At 42.2% G+C, this 27652-nt stretch overlaps 1 protein-coding gene across 8 annotated transcripts in view; it reads right to left on the reverse strand.

Annotated features, from left to right (window-relative positions):
* The window catches only part of LOC140196367 (protein EFR3 homolog A-like), a 170347-nt gene that overhangs the window by 38925 nt on the left and 103770 nt on the right, over positions 1-27652 (reverse strand). For all 8 annotated transcript variants that reach the window (XR_011885695.1, XM_072255508.1, XM_072255500.1 and 5 more), the window contains 3 exons: positions 23022-23171; positions 5950-6058; positions 1564-1615 (listed from right to left, as the gene is read on the reverse strand). Coding sequence is in view for 7 of the 8 variants with exons in the window: in XM_072255508.1 (XP_072111609.1) it covers positions 1564-1615; positions 5950-6058; positions 23022-23171 (311 nt within the window). In the remaining variant the exon portion in view is untranslated. The remainder of the gene's footprint in view (positions 1-1563; positions 1616-5949; positions 6059-23021; positions 23172-27652) is intronic.

The raw sequence follows: 27652 nt of genomic DNA on the forward strand, positions 1-27652 counted from the left end.
TTTCAGTTTCCTGGTCCCAGTTGACTCACCTTCACAATGGATGTTCAATCCTTCTTTCCCACCATCCCACATAAAGCTCTGAAAACCTTTTGCCTCTTCTTTGAACAAAATTCAGTCTCCTTTCGCCTCCACTCTCCCTTAGCTAGCTGAACATATTCATTGAACAACCCCTTACACAAATATACTCATTTTCTATGAAAAAAAAGTGTAACTATGAACTTACGGGGGCTCAAGCTAAGTCTGCCTCTTTGTTTGATTTGATTCTCTTCCCTCAACTCTTTCTGGTACATTGATGGTTGTATTGATACTGCTTCCTAAGCTTGAAAAGAATTAATAAAAACTTCATTATCTTTGCCGTCAATTTCTGGGCTTGTGTCTTGTTTACATAGACCATACAGGCAAATCCCTTTCCTTCCTTTCCTTTTTTTTAATATATAAATGTCCATCTCAGCAGATAGGTTAGCTACCAATATCCATTAAAAAACCATCTGACTACCACAACTGTTTCAACTACACCTTCTTGGTCTTCTACGCACCACATCCATTGTATCTTCTTTAATGCTGAGATTTTTCATACCAGTGCCTTAATTGTGGTTCTCTCGCCATAGTTACAGGCTTTCAATCACACCTTCTCCATTAACCTTATTTCTATGCTGACCCTCTCCCCACAGATCCAGACAAAGGAAAGAATTTACTGTCCTCATCTTTTCTCCACATTCATTTTGGATCCTTTTATAATTTCCAACAGGATTCTGTCACCAGTCACATCTTTCCTTTTTGATAAGAATATTCCCTTCACAAATCAAAATCCACCATCATCTCTAGCAATATCTCACCTTTTCATAGCACTTTCCCATTCAGTCTTGGGAAATGGATTTATCTGCCCTTTTACCTCTTCTCTATCCATCATTCAAGGAATCAAAGGGTCCTTTTATATGATGTATAATTCAGTTTCACTATTTACAAACTTGCACATTGCATTTGCTGCTCACAATATGGTTTCTATTTCATTGAAAAATATACAGTGTAGATGATTTTTTGCGGGAAACCTCTATTAAGTGCAGAACTGTGACATTAACTTTTCAGTCTTTGTAATTTTTATCCTCTACCATATTTCCATTCTACCCTCTATTTTCAGCCTTCAACAATGGTCCAACAATGTTTAATAGGGCATTTTTGTTTTGCAATGCGTTTGCCAGGATATTACAGCTTTCAGAACTTAAAGCTGAAGTTTACAATTTCAGATAAATCTCATGTTTTCCTTCCTCAGGCCACAGACTTTCCTGCACTCCTCCATCTCAATTGTCTTTTTATCTCCAACTGCCAGTTTTTAAGTTGTTACCTTCATAACCTGGCTTCTATCCGTTCTCAGACATTCCATTGCGTTCTCCAACCCTTCCCCGCTTAAAAAACAGTATCATCTCATTTTTTCCAGTTCTGATGAAGGATTCCGAAGCTGCATATAGCTATGGTGTTTATATGGACTACTCCATAGAAATATTTCATCAGAAGACTAAGTTCCATTTAAATAATCCCATTTACACTTTTTCTTTTAAATCTTACCATAAGTAATGATCGTAGTAGCTTGACCTGGATTGTTCTTGTTCCACGGTCCCTATAAACAATTCAGACTTGCAAATTAAAATAGACCTCATTATCTTGAGATCTGAAAATATCATAAAGACAAGAGATTCTGCAGATTTTGGAAATGCAGAACAACACACACAAACTGCTGGAGGAACAACGCAGTTCATACAACATTTATGAAAAGGAATAAAGAGTCGACATCTCAGCATGAAATGTCAAGTCTTTGTCATGAAAATATAATTTTGACCTTAATTTAACCATGACCCAGAAGCCAAATTTTAAACATTAAATTAAATAATTAAATTGTGATTTAAAGTGTATTTATTTCAACTGAAAAAAAAAAACAATTTCAAATACAAGTATGCCAATTAATGTTACTTCACAGTCTAATATAGTGCTACAGCAATTAATTGTCAATGAATAAAAATTTAAACAGATGAAGAGGAAATTAGTATTAAAAAAAAGCCAGGAACATTCAGCAAATTGGGCACTATCTGTGGAAAAAGAAACAGAATAAACATTTTGGGTCAAAGATCCCTCATCAGAAGTGGAAATTAAAAAACCCAGAGGCTGTAACTAAGTCATGATTAGAAAAAAAGTTGAAAAGATCTTTTTTTTTAAAACCAGAGTTAGGAAAGATATTAAGAAGTAGAGCTTCAAAAGCTGGTCAACTCCTCATTACTGGCCATGTTTCATGCCAGCAAGAAAAGAAATTGTAGAAACTCAGAGATAAATGTTCAGCTAAACAAATAGTGCAGCAGAGAGAACCTTCAATACACAGAACATAGAATAGTACAGCACAGTGCAGGTCCTTCGGCCCACATTGTTGTGCCGACCCTCAAACACTGCCTCCCATATAACCCCCCACCTTAAATTCCTCCATATACCGTCTAGCAGTCTCTTAAATTTCACTAGTGTATCTGCCTCCACCACTGACTCAGGCAGTATACTCCACGCACCAACCACCCTGAGTAAAAGACCCTCTAATATCCCCGTGGAACTTCCCACCCCTTACCTTAAAGCCATGTCCCCTTGTATAGAGCAGTGGTGCCCTGGGGAAGAGACGCTGGCTATCCACTCTATCTATTCCTCTTATTATCTTGTATACCTATATCATGTCTCCTCTCAGCCTCCTTCTCTCCAAAAAGCAAAGCCCTAGCTCTCTTAATCTCTGATCATAATGCATACTCTCTAAACCAGGCAGCATCCTGGTAAATCTCCTCTGTACCCTTTCCAATCCTTCCACATCCTTCCTATAGTGAGGGACCAGAATTGGACACAGTACTCCAAGTGTGGCCTAACCAGAGTTTTATAGAGCTGCATCATTACCTCGCGACTCTTAAACTCTATCCCTTGACTTTGAAAGCTAACACCCCATAAGCTTTCTTAACTACCCTATCTACCTGTGAGGCAACTTTTAGGGATCTGTGGACATGCATCCCGAGATCAATCTGCTCCTTCACACTACTAAGCATCCTGCCATTTACTTTGTACTCTGTCTTGGAGTTTGTCCTTCCAAAGTGTACCACCTCACACTTCTTTGGGTTGAACTCCATCTGCCACTTCTCAGCCCAATTCTGCAACCTATCAATGTCTCTCTGCAATCTTTGACAATCCTCTACACTATCTACAACACCACCAAGCTTTGTGTCGTCTGCAAACTTGCCAACCCACCCTTCTACCCCCACATCCAGGTCGTTAATAAAAATCACGAAAAGTAGAGGTCCCAGAAAAAATCCTTATGGGACACCACTAGTCACAATCCTCCAATCTGAATGTAGTCCCTCCACCACGACCCTCTGCCTTCTGCAGGCAAGCCAATTCTGAATCCACCTGGCCAAACTTCCCTGGATCCCATGCCTTCTGACTTTCTGAATAAGCCTACCATGTGAAACCTTGTCAAATGCCTTACTAAAATCCATACGGATCACATCCACTGCACTACCCTTATCTATGTGCCTGGTCACCTCCTCAAAGAACTCTATCAGGCTTGTTAGACACGATCTGCCCTTCACAAAGCCATCTGACTGTCCTTGATCAGACCATGATTCCCTAAGTGCCCATAGATCCTATCTCCAACAATCTTTTCCAACAGCTTTCCCACCACAGACGTAAGGTTCACTGGTCTATAATTACCCAGACTATCCCTACCACCTTTTTTGAACAAGGGGACAACATTTGCCTCCCTCCAATCCTCCGGTCCTAATGTATTTTAATAACTCCAACACCTCCTCTCCCTTAATATCAACATGCTCCAGAACATTAACCTCACTCATATCGTCTTCACCGTCATCAAGTTCCCTCTCAATGGTGAATACCGAAGAAACGTATTCATTGAGGACCTTGCTCACTTCCACAGCCTCCAGGCACATCTTCCCACCTTCATCTCTAATCGGTCCTACCTTCACTCCTGTCATTCTTTCTTTCTTCACATAATTGAAGAATGCCTTTGGGTTTTCCTTTACCCTACTCGCCAAGGCCTTCTCATGCCCCCTTCTTGTTTTTCTCAGCCCCTTCTTTAGCTCCTTTCTTGCTACCCTATATTCCTCAATAGACCCATCTGATCCTTGCTTCCTAAACCTCATGTACACTGCCTTCTTCCACCTGGCTAGATTTTCTACCTCACTTGTCACCCATGGTTCCTTCACCCTACCATTCTTTATCTTCCTCACCGGGACAAATTTATCCCTTACATCCTGCAAGAGATTTCTAAACATCGACCACATGTCCATAGTACATTTCCTTGCAAAAGCATCATCCCTATTCACACCCGCAAGTTCTGGCTTTATAGTCTCATAATTTGCCCTTCCCCAATTAAAAATTTTCCTGTCCTCTCTCATTCTATCCTCTTCCATGATAATGCTGAAGGCCAGGGAGCGGTGGTCACTGTCCCCAGATGCTCACCCACTGAGACATCTGTGACCTGACCCGGTTCGTTACCTAATACTAGATCTAGTATAGCATTCCCCCTAGTCGGCCTGTCAACATACTGTGACAGGAATCCGTCCTGGACACACGTAACAAAGTCTGCCCCGTCCAAACCCTTGGAACTAATCAGGTGCCAATCAATATTAGGGAAGTTAAAGTCACCCATGATAACAATCCTGTTATTTTTGTACCTTTCCAAAATCTGCCTCCCAATCTGCTCCTCTGTATCTCTGCTGCTACAAGGGGGCCTATAGAATACTCCCAATAGAGTAACTGCTCCCTTCCTGTTCCTGACTTCCACCCATACTGACTCAAAAGAGGATCCTGCTATATTACCCACCCTTTCTGTAGCTGTAATAGTATCCCTGACCAGTAATGCCATCCATCCTCCCCTTCCCCCACCCCTATCCCTTTTAAAGCACTGAAATCCAGGAATATTGAGAATCCACTCCTGCCCTGATGCCAGCCAAGTCTCTGTAATGGCCACTACATCATAATTCCATGTATGTATCTAAGCTCTCAGTTCATCACCTTTGTTCCTGATGCTTCTTGCATTGAACTACACGCACTTTAGCCCTTCTACCTTCCTACCTTTACACACTTTATTCTGCTTCTCTTTCTTCAAAGCCTCTCTATATGTTAGATCTGGCTTTAGTCCATGCACTTCTTTCACTGCTCTATTGCTCCGGATCCCATCCCCCTCGCAAATTAGTTTAAACCTTCCTGAACCATGCTAGCAAACCTACCTGCAAGGATATTGCTCCCACTCGTGTTCAAGTGCAACCCATCCAATCTCTACAAGTCCCACCTTCCCTAGAAGAAATCCCAAAGATCCAAAAATCTAAAACCTTGCCCCCTGAACCAACTCCTCAGCCATACAGTCAACTGTCATCTCCTCCAATTCTTACCATCACTATCACGTAGCACTGGCAGCAATCCTGAGAACGCCTAGTACCTGCAGTATTAGGCTAGCTCAAAGGAACATAGCACCGGCACTGGCCAGGTATATTGGACATCAAAGCTGGGACCAAAGCCCTTGAAGGGGGATTCACCAGTTCATGGTATGGAGAGTTAAACTTGGCAGACACAGAGGTACTGAAAGGAATAGTGAAATGAGAAGAAATAAACTGAACAAAGGAGCAGGAGTTAAAATAGTATCAAAATAAGAAAGATTTTTTAAGGATAGGACAATATTAAGTCATTTCACTTTGAGGTATTGATCCATAATGGATATGACAGCATGGATGTGCAGTGTCTTCAGTACATTTCCCATCATTATGAACCTTGCTGTTAGTGGTATATTTGATTGCAGTGGCTAAAGTGCCCAAAGCTCAAACCAACTAGATAACAATATTTTAATATCTGATCTAAACCAGAAGGTAACACATGACAGTACCTATTAATGAGAAAGCACAAGTCTGAATCACAACTTACCCAGAGTAGCTCGACTCCAGGGCTCCAGCATCAAAGGTGGGCACCTTTCCCATAATAAACATAATTATTTCAGATCTTTGATAATCTGGAAGATTGCTCCCAAAAGAGCCTAAAATAAAGTTGACAAGTTCAGCCATTTTTACGATGAGTTAAATTTTTAATACACAATGACAAAATTTTGTAATAAAATTCTCACACATCAAAAGACTAACATAAGTCTAAACAAGACTTAACATTTTCTATATTTACTGTATATTTGACCTACTTAAATTGATATAATTTTGCAGACAGTCCTCACCTCTCTCAACTTACTTTTCTACTTAGCCTGTTATAGTTAAACTTGGAGACACTACACTGACTCCCTTCTTAATTATTAACAGTTCTGAGGGCCCAGTATTCTCCTACTAAGAACAGCTTAAGTATTTTTGGACAGAACAGCAATTAGTCTTGGAGCAAGAATAAGAGAAACTTTAAACATCTCAACACCCACCCTCCTCATGCAATTTCTATAAATCTATGCTTTTTATGCTATACCAGAATCATGTTCTATTAGTTGCAAGGCAAATGTTAAAATATATTGCCCAAAATTTAAGGTTCTGCACAAACATCACTGTACACATGTAGCTTTGGCTGTTCAACCATGTAATTTCTGGATAAATGGTCTGCAGATTGCAGGATAAAGGATAACAGCTTGAGATAATTATACTTAAGATCGGACCAACTACCCTCACTGCAGGTTGTATAATGAAGTAATCTTGCAGAGATGCTCTCCTCCACATATACTCATGTATATGCAAATCAGACCACTAACGTGGTGGATTAACTGAACTTTGTTAGCGATCAGCCTTTACAGCTGATGGAACAACTGAATCAGAAATTAAGAAGCAATCGTGTCGCACAGAGGAGGGCCAAGTTTCTACTAAGCTGTTACTTATGATAAGATTTAAATTTTAAAAGCTAATACAAAAATGCAGTGAGACACTGAATCACGGACCATTATTAATATGGTTTGATATCTAACAATATCGTTTTTAAAAAAAATCAGTAAAAAATGCAAAGTGCATCTTTATTACCTGCTGATAAACAGTTTGTTTTCGCCAAGGAAAAAGAGTCTAAAACGAGGGGGCAAACAACAGGAATTCTGCAGATGCCGGAAATTCAAGCAACACACATAAAAGTTGCTGGTGAACGCAGCATCTCTAGGAAGAGGTGCAGTCGATGTTTCAGGACGAAGGGTCTCGGCCTGAAACGTCAACTGCACCTCTTCCTAGAGATGCTGCCTGGCCTGCTGCGTTCACCAGCAACTTTTATGCGTGTTGCTAAAACGAGGGGGAGTAGGTTTAAGGTAAGAGGGGAAATATTTAAAGGGAAATTGAGGGGGGCAACTTTTTCCACCCCACACAGGGGGTGGTGGGCGTGTGGAACAAGCTGCCGGGTAAATGGTAAAGACAGTTTCAATTATAAAGCTTAAAATACATTTAGTCAGGGATATAGATAGGAAAGGTATAGAGTGATCCCAGCCAAATGTAGACAAATGGTACCAAGCTCAGGATGACATGGAAAAGTTGGGCTAAAAGGCCCATTTCTCTGAGCAGAACTATGAATCTAGTTCACTATCTTATACCAAAACATGTCAGAGCAAGAACAAAAATATCTTTGCTAAGCCACTAATCAACTATTGCCTAAAACCATGTTACCTTGGCCCAAAATTTGTAATTAAATTATTGTTTATTTATGTACAGTGGTATGCAAAAGTTTGGGCACCCCAGTCAAAATTTCTGATACTGTGAATAGCTAAGCGGGTAAAAGATGAACTGATTTCCAAAAGGCATAAAGTTAAAGATGACACATTTCTTTAATATTTTAAGCAAGATTACTTTTTTATTTCCATCTTTTATAGTTTCAAAATAACAAAAAAGGAATAGGGCCAGAAGCAAAAGTTTGAGCACCCTGCATGGTCAGTACTTAATAACACCCCCTTTGACAAGTAACAGAGCTTGTAAACACTTTCTGTAGCCAGCTAAGAGTCTTCAATTCTTGTTTGGGGGATTTTTGCCCATTCTTCCTTGCAAAAGGCTTCTAGTTCTGTGAGATTCACAGGCCGCCTTGCATGCACTGCTCTTTTGAGGTCTATCCACAGATTTTCAATGATGTTTAGGTCGGGGGACTGTGAGGGCCATGGCAAAACCTTCAGCTTGTGCCTCTTGAGGTAGTCCATTGTGGATTTTAAGGTGTGTTTAGGATCATTATCCTGTTGTAGATGCCATCCTCTTTTCATCTTCAGCTTTTTATTTTCTTTTTATAGATGGTGTGATGTTTGCTTCCAGAATTTGTTGGTATTTAATTAAATTCATTCTTCCCTCTACCAGTGAAATGTTCACCGTGCCACCGGCTGCAACACAAGCCCAAAGCATGATCGATCCACCCCCCTGCTTAACAGTTGGAGAGGTGTTCTTTTCATGAAATTCTGCACCTTTTTTTCTCTAAACATACCTTTGCTCATTGCAGCCAGAAATTTCTATTTTAACTTCATCAGTCCACAGGACTTGTTTCCAAAATTCATCAGGCTTGTTTAGATGTTCCTTTGCAAACTTCTGACGCTGAATTTTGTGGTGAGAATGCAAGAAAGGTTTTCTTCTGATGACTCTTCCATTAAGGTCATATTTGTGCAGGTGTTGCTGCACAGTAGAAAAGTGCACCACCACTCCAGAGTCTGCTAAATCTTCCTGAAGGCCTTTTGCATTTGCCTTTCTAGCAATCCTACGAGCAGTTCTCTCAGAAAGCTTTCTTGGTATTCCAGACCTCAACTTGACCTCCACCATTCCTACTGACTGCTATTTCTTAATTACATTATGAACTGAGAAAACGGCTCCCTGAAAATGCTTTGCTATCTTCTTATAGCCTTCTCCTGCTTTGTTGGCATCATTTTAATTTTCAGAGTGCTCCGCAGCTGCTTAGAGGAGCCCATGACTGCTGATTTGGTTTCATGACAAGGTTTGAGGAGTCAGGAAAGTTATAAAGCTTTGAAATTTGCATCACCTGGCCTTTCCTAATGGTGACTGTGACGACTGTGAAGCCATAGCCCTAACAAGCTAATTAAGGTCTGAGACCTTGGTAAAGTTATCTGAGAGCTCAAATCTCTTGGGGTGCCCAAACTTTTGCATGATGTTCCTTTCCTTTTTTTCCACTCTAAAATTGTACACAACAAAAATATACACTTTATGACTTTTGGAGATCAGTTCATCTTCTACTCACTTAACTATTCACAGTAACAGAAATTTTGACCGGGGTGCCCAAACTTTTGCATGCCACTGTATATATCCCACTACAACAGGATGTGCCATTTATAACCAAAATTAAGAAGTTGTCAGATATGCTGCTTCATAATTTATTTTTAGTTTCTTGTAATGACATCTTCATTTCAAGCTCGTTGTTCCACTGAGTCCTGCTTCTACCAAGTTATATTGTGTACCACTTAGGATCACAAGATGAAAAGGCTTGAGAACAGAATTAGGCCATTCAGCTCATGGACTCTATACTGCTATTCAATCATTGCTGATTTGCTTTCATCCTCAACCCCATCGTCCTGCCTTCTTCCTGTAACCTTTGACACACTTAACTCAATAAGAGTCCATTAACTTCTGCTTTAAATATACAAAATAACTTGATCTCTACAACCATCTGTGGCATTAGCTTCTACAGATCCACCACCCTGTGGCAAAAGAAATTTAAAACGTAAGATTTAGGAGCTGAATTCGGCCCATCGAATCTGCTCTGCCATTTCATCAAGGCTGATCCATTTCCCTCTCAAACCTTAGCTAATCAAGAACCTATCAACCTCCGCCTTAAACACACCCAATGACTTGGCCTCCACAGCTGCATGTGGTAACGAATTCCACAAATACACCACTCTTTAGCTGAAGAAATTCCTCTTCATCTCCTTTCTAAGTGGGCGTCCCTCTATTCAGAGGCTGTGCCCTCGGATCTTAGTCTCCTCCACTATAGGAAACCTCCTCTCCGTATCCACTCTATCTACGCCTTTCATCATTCGATAGGTTTCAATGAGAACCCCTCTCATTCTTATAAATTCCAGTGAGTACAAGCCAGAGTCATCAAACTCTCCTCATATGATAAGCCTTTCATTCCCAGAATCATTTTGGTATATCTCCTCCAAACCCTCTCAATGTCAGTACATCCTTTCTTAAGTAAGCAGCCCAAAACTGCTCACAATACTCCAAGTGAAGACTCACCAGTGCCTTATGAAGTCTCAGTATTACAGCCTTGATCTTATATTCTAGCCCTCTCAAAATGAATGCCAACATCGCATTTGCCTTCCTCACCACTGACTCAACCTTCAAGTTAACCTTTAGAGAATCCTGCACGAGGTCTCCCAAGTCCCTTTGCAGTTTGGATTTCTGAATTTTCTCCCCATTTAGAAATCGTTATGCTTTTATTCATTCTACAAAGTGCATGACCATACACTTACCGACACTATATTCCATTTCCCATTTTGACCCTTCTCCTAATCTGTCCAAGTCCTTCTACTGCCTCCCCGCTTCCTAAACACTAGCTGGCCCCCTCTACCTATCTTCATATCATCCACAAACTTGGTCACAAAGCCATCAATTCTGTCATCCAAATCATTGACATATAATGTACAAAGAAGCAGCCCCAATACTGACCCCCATGGAACCCCACTAGTCACCAGCAGCCAATCAGAAAAGGTCCCCTTTATTCCCACACTTTGCCTCCTGCTCATCACCCAATCCTCCATCCATGTTGGTATCTTTCCTATAATACCATGGGCTTTTAACTTGTTAAGCAACCTCATATGTGGCACATTGCCAAAGGCCTTCTGAAAACCCAAGTACACAACATTTACTGATTCTCCTTTGTCTACTGTGCTTGTTATTTCCTCAAAGAATTTCTCATCATCTCTGCTGTAATGGGAATATCCATCTACTCTAAGGCTGTGCCTACTGGTTCCAGACTCTCCAGCGGGAGACTATGGGAAACATCCTCTCCATGAACACTCTATTTCAATATCCAGTGGTTTTCACCTTGATTTAGAAACAGAAAATCTATAGCAAAATACAGGCCCTTCAGCCTACAACGCTGTGCCGAACATGTACTTACTTTAGAAATTACCCAGGGTTACCCATAGCCCTCTATTTTTCTAAGCTCCGTGTACCTATCCAGGAGTCTCTTAAAAGACCCTATTGCATCTGCCTCCACCACAGTCCACGGCAGCCCATTCCACGCACTCACCACCCTCTGCGTAAAAAACTTACCCCTGACGTCCCCTCTGTACCTACTTCCAAGCACCTTAAAACTGTGCCCTCTCATGTTAGCTATTTCAGCCCTGGGAAAAAGCCTCTGACCATCCACACGATCAATGCCTCTCATCATCTTATACACCTCTCTCAGGTCACCTTTCATCCTCTGTCACTTCAAGGAGAAAAAGCCAAGTTCACTCAACCTGTTTTCATAAGGCATGCTCGCCAATCCAGGCAACATCCTTGTAAATCTCCTTTGCACCATTTCTATAGTTTCCACATCCTTCCTGTAGTGAGGTGACCAGAACTGAGCACAGTACTTAAAGTGGAGTCTGGTCGAGGTCTTAGATAGCTGTAACATTACCTTTCAGCTCCCTCATTTGTCTAAACTCCGGAGAATATAGGCCCAGGACCATCAACCGCCCCTCATACATTAACCCTTTCACTCCCAAACATGGATTTTCAGAAGGTCTTTAAGACGGTGCCGCACATGAAGCTGTTAAACAGGATAAGAGACCATGGTAGTACAGGAAAGGTACTAGCCTGGGCTGAAGAGGAACAGTGGGAATAAAGGGGCCTTTTCTTGTTTGGCTGCTGGTGACCAGTGGTGCTTCACAGGGGCTGGTGTTGGATCCACTAACATTCATGTTATATGTTAATACTCCAGATGATGAAATTGATGCTATGTGGCCAATAAACGACTTTAAGGGGAATCTGCAGGTGCTTATGGTAGAGATCACAGAATTGGATAGTGCCTGGGTGAGTAACAGTGGTGTAGCTCTGGAGAAGGTTCATACAGCAGCTACTGTGCAATAGTGATACAGTGAATGATGCCAGTCGAGCAGACTGCTTTGTTCTGTGTGGGACCCACAGTAATGCGGAGCATATTAATGGACACTGGATACCCCCCTAATTTTCTTATATTATGTTCATATTATTTTTATTGCTTTGGTTTGTTATTTTGTTCATTCACAATTTGATTAATGTTCAGTTGCACTAGCAACGGTAATATTTTAGTGGGTTGGTTGATGGTGACAAGGGGCAAAGCTGAGGGCAGCTGAGGGGTCCTGGGGGGCACGGGAATGCGCACGTGATGGAGTAGGTGGAGATGGCCCCACAGCATGCATGGTAAGCCGACCTGCTGAATTCCTCCAGCATGTTCTGAGTGATGGTAAGCCGATGCGCTTGTGTTCCTGTATTTCCAGAAAGGAAAATAAAGACGTTATTTTAAACTTCTGCATGCCTAGAAGTCCCTTTTGTGTCCAAGTGTGCAACATCTGGATGCATCAAGCTTCTTGAGTGTTGCTGGTATTGCACTTCTCTATGTAACTGAAGAGTATTCAAACACATTCCTAAACTGTACCTTGTAAATCATGCAATGGTCTCTAGTCTGCTCCTGTGCCTGTGAAATTTATGCAATTGAATTTCTGGTTAATGGTGACATTCCAGGACAGTGATGGTGGGTAATTTTACAATTATTATGCCATTGAATGTCAAGAACAGGTGACTAGATTTCTTTCTTACAGATAGTTGTTGTTGGGCACTTTTGTGGCATGACAACTCTCCGCAACCCCAGAACAAAGAATCTCAGAAATTCACAACTATTGTGTGAAGGAATTCCCACACAATGCAGTTTTAAATGATTGCTTGCCTTCCAACAATGCCCCTCACTTGAATCGCTCCCATTAGTGGAAATATTTTCACACCTACCCTGCCTTTTAAATGTCTTAACAACATCACCTCTGATTCTACTGAACTGGGCAAGAATACAGATCAGGCTTCTTCAACCTCTTACTATGCCATTTGCCTTTTAAACGATTTGCTACACCTTTATAACTTTGTATTTCAGGCACAAGCACACTCTGATTTGCTGTGATCATTTGCATACTTTTCCATTGTGATTGCCATCTGCCTTTTGATTCCTCCTAGCAAAGTGCATTACTTCACACTTTCCTAGATTAAATCCATTATCCATCAGTAAATGTAGATATTTTACACTCCACTCCCTTCAAGTCATTATTAATGGCTGTAAATAATTGAGGGCCAAGAGCTACAATCATTCTGCAAAGTACCAAGGTGCTGTGAAAACCTCATCTTGCATACTGTTGATACAGATCAAATCATTACACAGCGCATTAAGCCAACACAAGGTAAAAGAATGACAGAATAAAGTGTAAAAGCTACAGAAAAAGAGCAGTGCAGATAAACGAACAGTGCAATATCATAACAAGGTAAATTATGAGGCCAAGAGTCCATATTATCCCACAAGAGGTCCATTCAGCAGTATGACAACAGTGAGGCAGAAGCTGTTCTTCAGCCTGACTGTATGTGCTTTCACGCTTCTCTATCTTCTGCCCAAAGGGAGGGGAGCAGAGACAATGTCCAGGGTGGATGGGGACTTTGTCTATACTGCTCACTGCCTCAGTAAAGCAGCCAGCATAATCAGAGTCCTTGGACGAGAAGATGTACTGAGCTATGCCAGTTACCATGTTATGCATCTGGACAGACTGTTTTCTATGGTACGTCGATAAAATATTGATTAGGATTGATGGGAATATGCCAAATGTGTTTATCCTCTTGAAGTAAAGGTGTGGGTGAGCTTTCTTGGCTATGACATCAACATATTTGGACCAGGACAGGCTACCGGTGATGTTCACACCTACAGTCGGTAATTGAAGCTCTCAATTCAACAACACCATTGATGTAGTCAGGAGCATATGCACCACCACCCTTTCTGAAGTCAACAACCAGTTCTTCTGTAATCATCGAGGGAAAGGTTGCTGTCATGATACCATGACACAAAGCTCTTCATCTTCTTCCTAATACAAATTATCTGCCATGTCCTTGTTAATTGATGCTTATTAATGAATGTTCTCTAGGTCTTGCTCCATGCAGTCATTTGCTGAGGAGTTGCTAATGGAATTCAATGTTATCCATTCATCAGTGAACATACCCATTTCCAACATTATGAAGGAAGGACATTGATAAACCAACTGAAAAGGGTCCTTATGGGCGGAGCTGAGAAACAGGAAAGGTATGGCCACATTAGTGGGATTGTATTACAGACCACCCAATAGTCAATGAGAATTGGAAGAGCAAATCCGCAGAGAGATAGCAGGCAACTGTAGGAAACATAAAATTGTGGTGGTAGGGGATTTTAATTTTCCATATATTGATTGGGACTCCCATACTGTTAGGGGTCTAGATGGTTTAGAGTTTGTAAAATGTGTTCAGGAAAGTTTTCTAAATCAATATATAGAGGGACCAACTAGAGGGGATGCAATATTGGATCTCCTGTTAGGAAACGAGTTAGGACAAGTGACAGAAGTCTGTGTAGGGGAGCGCTTTGGTTCCAGTGATCATAACACCATTAGTTTCAACTTGATCATGGACAAGGATAGATCTGGGCCTAGGGTTGAGGTTCTTAACTGGAAGAAGGCCAAATTTGAAGAAATGAGAAAGGATCTAAAAAAGCATGGATTGGGACAGGTTGTTCTCTGGCAAGGATGTGATTGGTAGGTGGGAAGACTTCAAAGGAGAAATTTTGAGAGTGCAGAATTTGTATGTTTCCTGTCAGGATTAAAGGCAAAGTGAATAGGAATAAGGAACCTTGGTTCTCAAGGGATATTGCAACTCTGATAAAGAAGAAGAGGTAGTTGTATGACATGAATAGGAAGCAGGGAGTAAATAAGGTGCTTGAGGAGTATAAGAAGTGCAAGAAAATACTTAAGAAAGAAATCAGGAGGGCTAAAAGACATGAGGTTGCCTTGGCAGTCAAAGTGAAGGGTAATCCAAAGAGCTTTTACAGGTATATTAAGAGCAAAAGGATTGTAAGGGATAAAATTGGTGAAGATCAGAGTGGTCGGCTATGTGCGGAACCAAAGGAAATGGGGGAGATCTTAAATAGGTTTTTTCCGTCTGTATTTACTAAGGAAACTGGCATGAAGTCTATGGAATTAAGGGAAACAAGTAGTGAGATCATGGAAACTGTACAGATCGAAAAGGAGGAGGACCTTGCTGTCTTGAGGAAAATTAAAGTGGATAAATCCCCAGGACCTGACAGGGTGTTCCCTCGGACCTTGAAGGAGACTAGTGTTGAAATTGCGGGGGCCCTGGCAGAAATATTTAAAATGTCGCTGTCTACAGGTGAGGTGCCGGAGGATTGGAGAGTGGCTCATGTTGTTCCGTTGTTTAAAAAAGGATCGAAAAGTAATCTGGGAAATTATACGCCAGTAAGTTTAACGTCGGTAGTAGGTAAGTTATTGGAGGGAGTACTAAGAGACAGAACTTACAAGCATTTGGATAGACAGGGACTTATTAGGGAGAGTCAACATGGCTTTGTGCATGGTAGGTCATGTTTGACAACTCTATTGGAGTTTTCCGAGGAGGTTACCAGGAAAGTGGATGAAGGGAAGGCAGTTGTCTACATGGACTTCAGTAAGACCTTTGACAAGGTCCCGCATGGGAGGTTAGTTAGGAAAATCCAGTCGCTAGGTATACATGGAGAGGTGGTAAATTGGATTAGACATTTGCTCAATGGAAGAAGCCAAAGAGGGGTAGTAGAGAATTGCTTCTCCGGGTGGAGGCCTGTGACTAGTGGTGTGCCACAGGGATCAGTGCTGGGTCCATTGTTATTTGTCATCTATATCAATGATCTGGATGATAATGTGGAAATTGGATCAGCAAATTTGCTGATGATACAAAGATTGGAGGTGTAGTAGACAGTGAGGAAGGTTTTCAGAGCCTGCAGAGGGACTTGGACCAGCTGGAAAAATGGGCTGAAAAATGGCAGAAGGAGTTTAATAAAGTGTGAGGTATTGTACGTTGGAAGGACAAACCAATGTAGAACATACAGGGTTAATGGTAAGGCACTGAGGAGTGCAGTGGAACAGAGGGATCTGGGAATACAGATACAAAATTCCCTAAAAGTGGCGTCACAGGTAGATAAGGTCGTAAAGAGAGCTTTTGGTACATTGGCCTTTATTAATCAAAGTATTGAGTATAAGAGCTGGAATGTTATGATGAGGTTGTATAAGGCATTGGTGAGGCCGAATCTGGAGTATTGTGTTCAGTTTTGGTCACCAAATTACAGGAAGGATATAAATAAGGTTGAAAGAGTGCAGAGAAGGTTTACAAGGATGTTGCCGGGACTTGAGAAACTCAGTTACAGAGAAAGGTTGAATAGGTTAGGACTTTATTCCCTGGAGCGTAGAAGAATGAGGGGAGATTTGATAGAGATTTGATAAAATTATGATGGGTATAGATAGAGTGAATGCAAGCAGGCTTTTTCCACTGAGGCAAGGGGAGAAAAAAACCAGAGGACATGGGTTAAGGGCGAGGGGGGAAAAGTTTAAAGGGAACATTAGGGGGGGGCTTCTTCACACAGAGAGTGGTGGGAGTATGGAATGAGCTGCCAGACGAGGTGGTAAATGCGGGTTCTTTTTTAACATTTAAGAATAAATTGGACAGATACATGGATGGGAGGTGTATGGAGGGATATGGTCCGTGTGCAGGTCAGTGGGACTAGGCAGAAAATGGTTCGGCACAGCCAAGAAGGGCCAAAAGGCCTGTTTCTGTGCTGTAGTGTCTATAGTTTCTATGGTTTCTATGGGTTGTTCACAGAGGACAGGTTCAACCAACAGGGCATGTTATTTGTTAGGCCTCCACTGTAGTTTGTGGCAGAGCATTCCACAGATTAACTACTCTCTGGCTAAAAACGTTCCTGCTTACCTCTGTTCTAAATAGTTTCCCCTCAGTTCTGAATGCCCCTACCATAGGAAACATCCTCTCCACATCCTCTCTATCTAGTCCTTTCAACATTTGGGAGGTTTCAATGAGATCTCCACACATTCTCCTAAATTCCAGTGAGTGCAGGCCCAAAGCTGCCAAATGTTCCCCATATGTTAACCCCTTCATTCCTGGAATCATCGTGAACTTCCTCTGGACTTTGAGATATGAAGCCCAAAACTGTTGGCAATGCTCTAAGTGTGGCCTGACTAGTGCCTTATAATGGCTCAGCATTATTTTCTTGCTTTTATATTCTACTCCCCTTGAAGTAAATGCCAACACTGCATTTGCCTTCTTTACCACTTTACCACAGACTCAACTTGTAAATTAATCTTCTGAGAGTGTTACATGAAGACTCCCAAATCTCTCTGCACCTCTGATGTTCGAACCTTCTCCCCATTTTAGGTAATAGTCCAAACTATTGTTCCTTTTACCAAAATGCATCATACAATTTCCAACACTGTGTTCCATCTGCCACTTTTTTGCCTATTCTTCCAATTTGTCTAAGTCCTGCTACAACTGCATTGCTTCCACAGCACTACCTACCCCCCAACCTATCTTCATATCATCCTCAAACTTTGCCACAAAGCCTTCAATTTCTCTATCTAAATTATTGACAAACAATGTCCTTGCAGGTAGGTTTGCTAGCATGGTTCGGCAGGGTTTAAATTAATTTGCGAGGGGGATGGGACCCAGAGCGATAGAGCAGTGAAAGAAGTGCATGGAGTAAAGCCAGATCTAACATACAGAGAGGCTTGGAGGAAAGAGAAGCAGAATAAATGGTGCAAAGACAGTAAGGTAGAAGGGCTGAAATGTGTGTACCTCAATGCAAGAAGCATCAGGAACAAAGGTGATGAACTGAGAGCTTGGACACATACATGGAATTATGATGTAGTGGCCATTACGGAGACTTGGTTGGCACCAGGGCAGGAATGGATTCTCAATATTCCTGGATTTCAGTGCTTTAAAAGGGATAGAGAGGGCGGAAAAAGGGGAGGAGGGGTGGCATTCCTGGTCAGGGATACTATTACAGCTACAGAAAGGGTGGGTAATGTAGCAGGATCCTCTTTTGAGTCAATATGGGTGGAAGTCAGGAACAGGAAGGGAGCAGTTACTCTACTGGGGGTATTCTATAGGCCCCCTGGTAGCAGCAGAGATACAGAGGAGCAGATTGGGAGGCAGATTTTGGAAAGGTGCAAAAATAACAGGGTTGTTATCATGGGTGACTTTAACTTCCCTAATATTGATTGGCACCTGATTAGTTCCAAGGGTTTAGATGGAGCAGAGTTTGTTAAGTGTGTCCAGGACGGATTCCTGTCACAGTATGTGGCTAGGGGGAATGCCATACTAGATCTAGTACTGGGTAATGAACCAGGTCAGGTCACAGATCTCTCAGTGGGTGAGCATCTGGGGGACAGTGACCACCGCTCCCTGGCCTTTAGCATTATCATGGAAAAGGACAGAATCAAAGAGGACAGGAAAATTTTTAACTGGGGAAAGGCAAATTATGAGGCTATAAGGCTAGAACTTGCGGGTGTGAATTGGGATGATATTTTTGCAGGGAAATGTACTATGGACATGTGGTCGATGTTTAAGATCTCTTGCGGGATGTAAGGGATAAATTTGTCCCGGTGAGGAAGATAAAGAATGGTAGGGTGAAGGAACCATGGGTGACAAGTGAGGTGGAAGATCTAGTCAGGTGGAAGAAGGCAGCATACATGAGGTTTAGGAAGCAAGGATCAGATGGGTCTATTGAGGAATATAGGGAAGCAAGAAAGGAGCTTAAGAAGGGGCTGACAGGAGCAAGAAGGGGGCATGAGAAGGCCTTGGCGAGTAGGGTAAAGGAACCCCAAGGCATTCTTCAATTATGTGAAGAAAAAAAGGATGACAGGAGTGAAGGTAGGACCGATTAGAGATAAAGGTGGGAAGATGTGCCTGGAGGCTGTGGAAGTGAGCGAGGTCCTCAATGAATACTTCTCTTTGGTATTCACCAATGAGAGGGAACTTGATGATGGTGAGGACAATATGAGTGAGGTTGATGTTCTGAAGCATGTTGATATTAAGGGAGAGGTGGTGTTGGAATTGTTAAAATACATTAGGACAGATAAGTCCCCGGGGCCTGACGGAATATTCCCCAGGCTGCTCCACGAGGCGAGATAAGAGATTGCTGAGCCTCTGGCTAGGATCTTTATGTCCTCTTTGTCCACGGAAATGGTACCGGAGGATTGGAGGGAGGCAAATGTTGTTCCCCTTGTTCAAAAAAGGTAGTAGGGATAGTCCGCGTAATTTTTGACCAGTGAGCCTTACGTCTGTGGTGGGAAAGCTGTTGGAAAAGATTCTTAGAGATAGGATATATAGGCATTTAGAGAATCATGGTCTGATCAGGGACAGTCAGCATGGCTTTGTGAAGGGCAGATTGTGTCTAACAAGCCTGATAGAGTTCTTTGTAGAGGTGACCAGGCATATAGATGAGGGTAGTGCAGTGGATGTGATCTATATGGATTTTAGTAAGGCATTTGACAAGGTTCAACACAGTAGGCTTATTCAGAAAGTCAAAAGGCATGAGATCCAGGGAAGTTTGGCCAGGTGGATTCAGAATTGGCTTGCCTGCAGAAGGCAGAGCGTGGTGGTGGAGGGAGTACATTCAGATTGGAAGATTGTGACTAGTGGTGTCCCACAAGGATCTGTTCTGGGACCTCTACTTTTCGTGATTTTTATTAACAACCTGGATGTGGGGGTAGGAGGGTGGGTTGGCAAGTTTGCAGACGACACAAAGGTTGGTGGTGTTATAGATAGTGTAGAGGATTGTCGAAGATTGCAGAGAGACATTGATAGGATGCAGAAGTGGGCTGAGAAGTGGCAGATGGAGTTCAACCCGGAGAAGTGTGAGGTGGTACACTTTGGAAGGACAAACTCCAAGGCAGAGTACAAATAAATGGCTGGATACTTGGTAGTGTGGAGGAGCAGAGGGATCTCGGGGTACATGTCCACAGATCCCTGAAAGTTGCCTCACAGGTGGATAGGGTAATTAAGAAAGCTTATGGGGTGTTAGCTTTCATAAGTCGAGTGATAGAGTTTAAGAGTCGCGATGTAATGATTCAGCTCTATAAAACTCTGGTTAGGCCACACTTGGAGTACTGTGTCCAGTTCTGGTCATCTCACTATAGGAAGGATGTGGAAGCATTGGAAAGGGTACAAAAGAGATTTACCAGGATGCTGCCTGGGTTAGAAAGTATGCATTATGATCAGAGATTAAGGGAGCTAGGGTTTTACTCTTTGGAGAGAAGAGGTGTACAAAATAAGAGGAATAGATAGAGTGGATAGCCAGCGCCTCTTCCCTCGGGCACCACTGCTCAATACAAGAGGACATGGCTTTAAGGTAAGGGGTGGGAAGTTCAAGGGGGATATTAGAGGAAGGTTTTTTACTCAGAGGGTGGTTGGTGCGTGGAATGCACTGCCTGAGTCAGTGGTAGAGGCAGATACACTGGTGAAGTTTCAGAAACTACTAGACAGGTATATGGAGGAATCTAAGGTGGGGGCTTATATGGGAGGCAGGGTTTGAGGGTTCGCACAACATTGTGGGCCGAATGGCCTGTACTGTGCTGTACTATTCTATAACTCTATAATGTGAAAAGCAGCGGTCCCAATGTGCTGATCCCAGAGGAACACCACTAGTCATGAGTGGCCAACCAGAAAAGGTCCCTTTTAATCCCACTCACTGCCCCCTGCCTGTCAGCCATTCCACTATCCATGCCAGTATCTTTCCTGTAATGCCATAAGATTTCATCTCGTTGAGTAGCATGTGTGGCACCTTATCAAATGCATTCTGAAAATCCAAGTAAATGACATCCACTTCCTCGAAGAACTCTAACAGATTTTTCAGGCAAGATTTCCCTTCATAGAAACTATTCTGACTTTGACTTGTTTTATCATTAGTCTCCAGTCCATCACGGGTAAAGCCCTCTCCACCACTGAGCACATCTACACTGGGCTGTCGCAGGAAAGCAGCATCCACCATACAGGCCATGCTCTCTTCTCACTGCTGCCATCAGGAAGGTGGAACACAGGCCTCAAGAGCCACATCACCAGGTTCAGGAACAGTTATTACCCCTCAACCATCAGGCTGTCAAACCAGAGGGAATAGCTTCACTCACCCCATTAATGAACTGGATTCACTTTCAAGGTCTCGTCACCTCACGTTCTTGATATTTACTGCCTATGTATTTACTTTTCTTTCTTTTATATTTGCACACAGCTTGTTATTTTTTAACATCAGTTGTTGCCTGCCCTGTCGGGGATGTACTTTCATTCTTTCTACTGTGTTTCTTGTGATTACTGTGAATGCCCACAATAAAAGGAGTCTCAGGATTGTGTATGGTGACATCACTTGTACATCAATAATAAATTTACTTTGAACTTTTAACAGAAAGAAAACCGCAGGCAATGATAGTTTGGTCCAGTTTCACATCGTACTCCTAAGTCCACCAATATTAGAAACAGGAAACTAAGGCCTAATTACCAAAGCAACACCAGCAATATGTAATAAATTTGAATCATGTTCAGTTAACATGTGGGCATGTGGCATGTGGTTAAGGCATTGGACTAGCTACCTGAAGATCATGAGTTTGAGCCCCAGCCGAGGGAATGTGTTGTGTCCTTGAGCAAGGTACTTAATCACACATTGCTCTGCGACGACACTGGTGCCAAGCTGTGAGTCCTAATGCCCTTCCCTTGGACAACATTGGTGTAGTGCAGAGGGGAGACTTGCAGCATGGGCAGCTGCTGGTCTTCCATACAACCTTGCCCAGGCCTGTGCCCTGGAGAATGAAGACTTTCCAGGCACAGATCCATGGTCTCGCAAGATTAACGGATGTTCAGTTAACCCCATAACATCAACTGCATCAACATCAAAAGCTGCCAACCTCCCAATAATTTCATTCACAGCTAGCAGTAAGAACTCACAAATCAAATGATGCAGGCTCATCTTTTCTTGTGATCTCATATCAATATCATTACTAGCTAGAGGAAAAAATGCAAGAGCTGGTTCATAAATAATGATGATATTTGAATGGAAACAGTTACTATGGTGACAGATTTTTTTTCAAAACACTATAATGCAAGTCTTCAGTACCCAACATAAACTTAACCCTATATACCAAGGAAATTCTTCTCCTCTCAAGCAAAATATATAGTCCCAAAGTTCCTGATTATAGGACACCAGCTCCACGAACCACTGAGCAACAGCAGGATTCCACACCTGATTTGAAAACCAAAGGCTGAACTTACTCTAAGCTACCTCAGGATCCAAAACCGCAAAGCTTATATGACAGAACTTTGATCATTTAATTGCTGATAAGGTGACAATCAAACCAAGCTCAGTCTGCAAGATAACTGGAAACTATGACAACTGTCAAAGCTACACTGTCAACTGTTTCTTGCCTTTTAAATGTCTTCAGCATTCAGAAACATTCCAAAACAGAACTTAAACTATTAAAACATCTAAAAAACCTGAACATTTTACTTTTAATGTTCTTCCTTATAGCTGTCCTATTTGAGATCAGTAGGATCCTAGACGTTAGCACAGTCCAAGCAGAAGTACATAGAGTGGGAAGATTCCCCAGTACAAATGCTGCACAATTATGAACGTCTATGCATAAATGCAGCTGGGAAATCATCATGCAGCTCGGTGAACAACTGTGGGACTTCTGCATCTTTTGCGCGCAGCCTGGCTGCTGACATTTACCCACTCGAGCCCTAGCATTTCACACATGTTCTGGCCCATAAATTATGCTTGGTGCTACAACATGGAGCTTAACTAATCAATAAAACTGGTAAATTACACACAGCTTCACACCTACTGAAGGCTCAGGAGGTTTTGTACAAGTTCACCACACAAAATGGATTTCATGCTAAATATTTTCCATTTCAATTTACACCATTAACATCTATGGAGAATTAGTGTCATCTGTAAATAACACACAATTTCACATTGCTAAAATATGTACTCACCAATCGTTTGGATAATTGCATCCTGAACTACCTTCTCATCATTGCTTGTTGATAAAGCACCAGTAGATGCATCCTGATTTGACAACTCAAAATCAACACTGAGGCGCAAATGTTTCAGCAATGTGTTAAACACCTCTAAAACAGTTGGACCTGACATGGGAAAACAACTTTATGGTTAGTACTCTCCAAGTTATTAACTGTATAACATTTCTAAAAGAAAATACAAATGAAAGGCATGTCTAAATAAAAGTGATCAAGCACAGTCTGAATTAGACATACAGCAATTAAGCATATAGCACGCTACAAAAGTTGTAAGCAATTTTAATAAGAATAATCCACAAATACATTCTTACTTCTTCTGTTAGAAATAATCTAAAGAAATCCCGCAAGGGGGGAAAAGAAAACAAATGGGTCATATAGTCCACCTAGATCAGCAATATATTTGGCTGTGGGACTTCCGTTCTAGTTCCATAGACTTTTCCCATTGGTCCCTTGGAATCCACCAGATTTACTAGCTCCACTAACCTTCAAGTAAGGGGAAGGAAATAAAGACTGCTAGTAGAAAAGTATTAAATCTTACTATTCAATTGAAGATTAAATGTTCTAGATGTTTTAAAATGTGCATGTGTCTTAATAGTTACGATTTTAAGCACTATCTTTAATACTGAAGTTCCTACATAGCCTTGAGCCGAAGCAAAAGACAATAATCAGATCACTGAAGAAACTGTCATGCGGGGCAAGAACAACTGGCAGCGTATAAACAGCATTAGGCCTACTCCAAAACTGAGCTAGTCTGCTCACTTCTAAACTAAGTTTACTCAGTCATAGTCATACTTTATTGATCCCGGGGGAAACTGGTTTTCGTTACAGTTGCAGCATAAATAATAAATAGTAATAAAACCATAAATAGTTAAATAGTAATATGTAAATTATGCCAGGAAATAAGTCCAGGACCAGCCTATTGGTTCAGGGTGTCTGATCCTCCAAGGGAGGAGTTGTAAAGTTTGATGGCCACAGGCAGGAATGACTTCCTATGACGCTCTGTGTTGCATCTCGGTGGAATGAGACTCCGGCTGAAGGTACTCCTGTGCCCAACTAGTACATTATGTAGTGGATGGGAGGCATTGTCCAAGATGGCACGCAACTTGGACAGCATCCTCTTTTCAGACACCACCGTCAGAGAGTCCAGTTCCATCCCCACAACATCACTGGCCTTACGAATGAGTTTGTTGATCCTGTTGGTGTCTGCTACCCTCAGCCTGCTGCCCCAGCACACAACAGCAATCATGATAGCACTGGCCACCACAGACTCGTAGAACATCCTCAGCATCGTCCGACAGATGTTAAAGGACCTCAGTCTCCTCAGGAATCCTCACTTACACCTATATCCCTCTTATACCTTTCCTATCTAAGCAGTCAAATGGGATTGTGCTGAGCATGCAAGTTGTGGGCCAAGAAGGTCCAGTTCCATGCTCTTAGAACATACAGCACAGGAACTGGCCATTTAATGTATTTGCCCCTACTACGATATCAGGCAGTGCATTCCAGGCAACCACGACAATGAGTAAAAAACTTACCCCTTGAACCTACCCCCTCTTACCTTCAAAGCATGCCCTCTGGTATTAGACATTTCTACCCTGGGAAACAGATACTTTCTGTTCACTCTGTCTATGCCCCTCATAATTTTGTAAACCTCTATCAGATCTCCCCTCAGCCTCTGACGCTCCAGGGAAAACAAGCCTAGCTCATCCAGGCTGTCATGATAGCACATGCCCTTTAAAACAGGTAGCATGCTGGTGAAACTCTTCTGCACTTTCTTCAAAGCCTTGGCATCATTCCTATAATAGGGCAACCAGAACTGTATGCAATACCCCAGAAATGGCCTCAGTGAGTTTTATAAAGTTGCAACATAACCTCCTGACTTTTGCACTCAATGCCTCGACTAATAAAAGCAAGTATTCCATAAGCCTTCCTAATCACCTTATTGACTTGTGTAGCTACCTTCAAGAAGCAATGAATTTGGATCCCAATATCTCTCTGTTCATCAACAGCTACTTTGCCTTCAGCAGAGTAGTTTCTCCTTGCATTTGCCCTATCAAGGTGCAACACCTTATATTTATTGGGGTTAAACTCCATCTGCCATTCCTCAGCCCATATTTTCAACTGTATTCTTTACCAGTCTTCTAGACTATCCACAACTCCACCAATCTTGGTGTCATTCTTAAATTAACTAACCCACCCACTTACATTTTCATCCAGGTCATTTATGTACATTATAAACAGCAGAAGTGCCAACACAAATACCCATGGAAGTCCACTAATTACAGACCTCCAGCTCGAATACGTCTCTTCAATCACTACCCTCTGTCTTCTATGTGCAAACCGGTTCTTCATCCAAACAACCAATTCGCCGCAGACCCCATGCATCTTAATCTTCTGGTTACTAAAAGCGATGTAGACAACATCCACTGTCCTGCCCTCACCAATCTCTCTCGTCACCTTGTCAAAAAACTCAATCAAGTTGGTAAGACATGACTTACCCCATACAAAGCCATGCTGACTTTCCCAAATTACGCCGTGGGTTTCCAAATGCTCATGTATCCTGTCCCTAAGAATCTTCTCCTCCAATTTCTCTACAACTAACATGAGTTTCACCAGTCTATAGTTCCTAGGTTTTTCCCTTGTTCCCTTCTTAAATAGAGGTACATTAGCCACTCCCCAGTCCTCTGGGCCCTCGCCCGTGGTGAAAGAGGACATAAAGATACTAGTCAAGGATCTAGCAAACTCATCTCTTGCATCCTCCAATAACATGGGGTAAATCCCATCAGGCCCTGGGGACTTACCCACCTTAACGTTCCTTAGGAGCCCCAATACTTCCTCCTCCTTGACCTCTAAACACCCTAATGTATTTATACACTCAGCACTGATCTCCTGGTCCTCCATATCCTTTTCCTTGGTAAATACTAAAGCAATGCACTTCAAATACCTCACTCACATTCTCTGCATCCAAGCAAATAAAAACATAGAAAACCTACAGCACAATACAGACTGTGCCAACATGTCCTCACCTTAGAATTTACCTCGGGTTACCCATAGCCCTCAATTTTTCTAAACTCCATGTACCTATCCAAGAGTCTCTTAAAAAACCCTATTGTTTCCACCTCCACCACCGTCACTGGCAGCCCATCCATGCACTCACCACTCTCTGTATACAAAACTTACCCCTGACATCTCCTCTGTACCTGCTTCCAAGCATGTTAAAACTATGCCTTCTCATGCCAGCCATTTCAGCTCTGGGAAAAACTCTCTGACTATCCACACGATCAATGCCTGACATCATCTTGTATACCTCTATCAAGTCACCTCTCATCATCCGTCGCTCCAAGGAGAAAAGGCTGAGTTTACTCAACCAAATCTCACAAGGAATGCTCCCCAAACCAAGCAACATCCTTGTAAGTCTCTTCTGCACCTTTTCTATGGTTTCCACATCCTTCCTTTAGTGAGGCAACCAGAACTGAGCACAGTGCTCCAAGTGGGGTCTGACCAGGGTTCTATATAGCTGCAACATTACCTCTTAGCTTTTAATCTCAATCCTGAGTGATGAAGGCCAACGCACTGTATGCCTTCTGAACCACAGAGTCAACCTGTGCAGCATCTTTGAGTGTCCTTTGGACTCGGACCTCAAGATCCCTCTGATCCTACACACTGCCAAGAGTCTTACCATTAATACTATATTCTGCCATCATATTTGACCTACCAAAATGAACCACTTCACACTTATCTGAGTTGAACTCCATCTGCCACTTCTCAGCCCAGTTTTGCATCCTATCAATGTCCGACTGAAACCTCTGACAGCCCTCCACACTATCCACAACACCCCCAGCCTTTCTGTCATCACAAATTTACTAATCATCCCTCCACTTCCTCATCCAGGTCTTTTATAAAATTCACAAAGACTAGGGGGTCCCAGAACAGATTCCTGAGGCACATCACTGGTCACCAACCTCCATGCAGAATATGACCCATCTACAACCACTCTTTGCCTTCTGTGTGCAAGCCAGTTCTGGATCCACAAAGCAATGCCCCCTTGGATCCCATGCCTCCTTACTTTCTCAATAAGTCTTGCATGTGGTACCTTATCAAGTGCCTTGCTGAAATCCATATACACTGCATCTACTGCTCTACTTTCATCAATGTGTTTCGTCACATCCTCAAAAAATTCAATCAGGCTTGTCAGGCACGATCTGCCTTTGACAAAGCCATGCTGACTATTCCTAATCATATTATGCCTCTCCAAATATTCATAAATCCTGCTTTCAGGATCTTCTCCATTAACTTACCAACCACTGAAGCAAGACTCACTGGTCTATAATTTCCTGGGCTATCTCTACGCCCTTTCTTGAATAAGGGAACAACATCCGCAATCCTCCAATCCTCCGGAACCTCTCCTGTCCCCATTGATGACGCAAAGATCATCACTAGCGGCTCAGCAATCTCCTCCCTCACCTCCCACAGTAGCCTGAGGTACATCTCTTCTGGTCCCGGTGACTTATCCAACTTGATGCTCTCCTAAAGCTCCAGCACAACATCCTCCTTAATATCTACATGCTCAAGCTTTTCAGTCTGCTGAA

This window comes from Mobula birostris, chromosome 1 (assembly GCF_030028105.1).
Source record: "Mobula birostris isolate sMobBir1 chromosome 1, sMobBir1.hap1, whole genome shotgun sequence".
Classification (NCBI taxonomy): Eukaryota; Metazoa; Chordata; class Chondrichthyes; order Myliobatiformes; family Myliobatidae; genus Mobula; species Mobula birostris.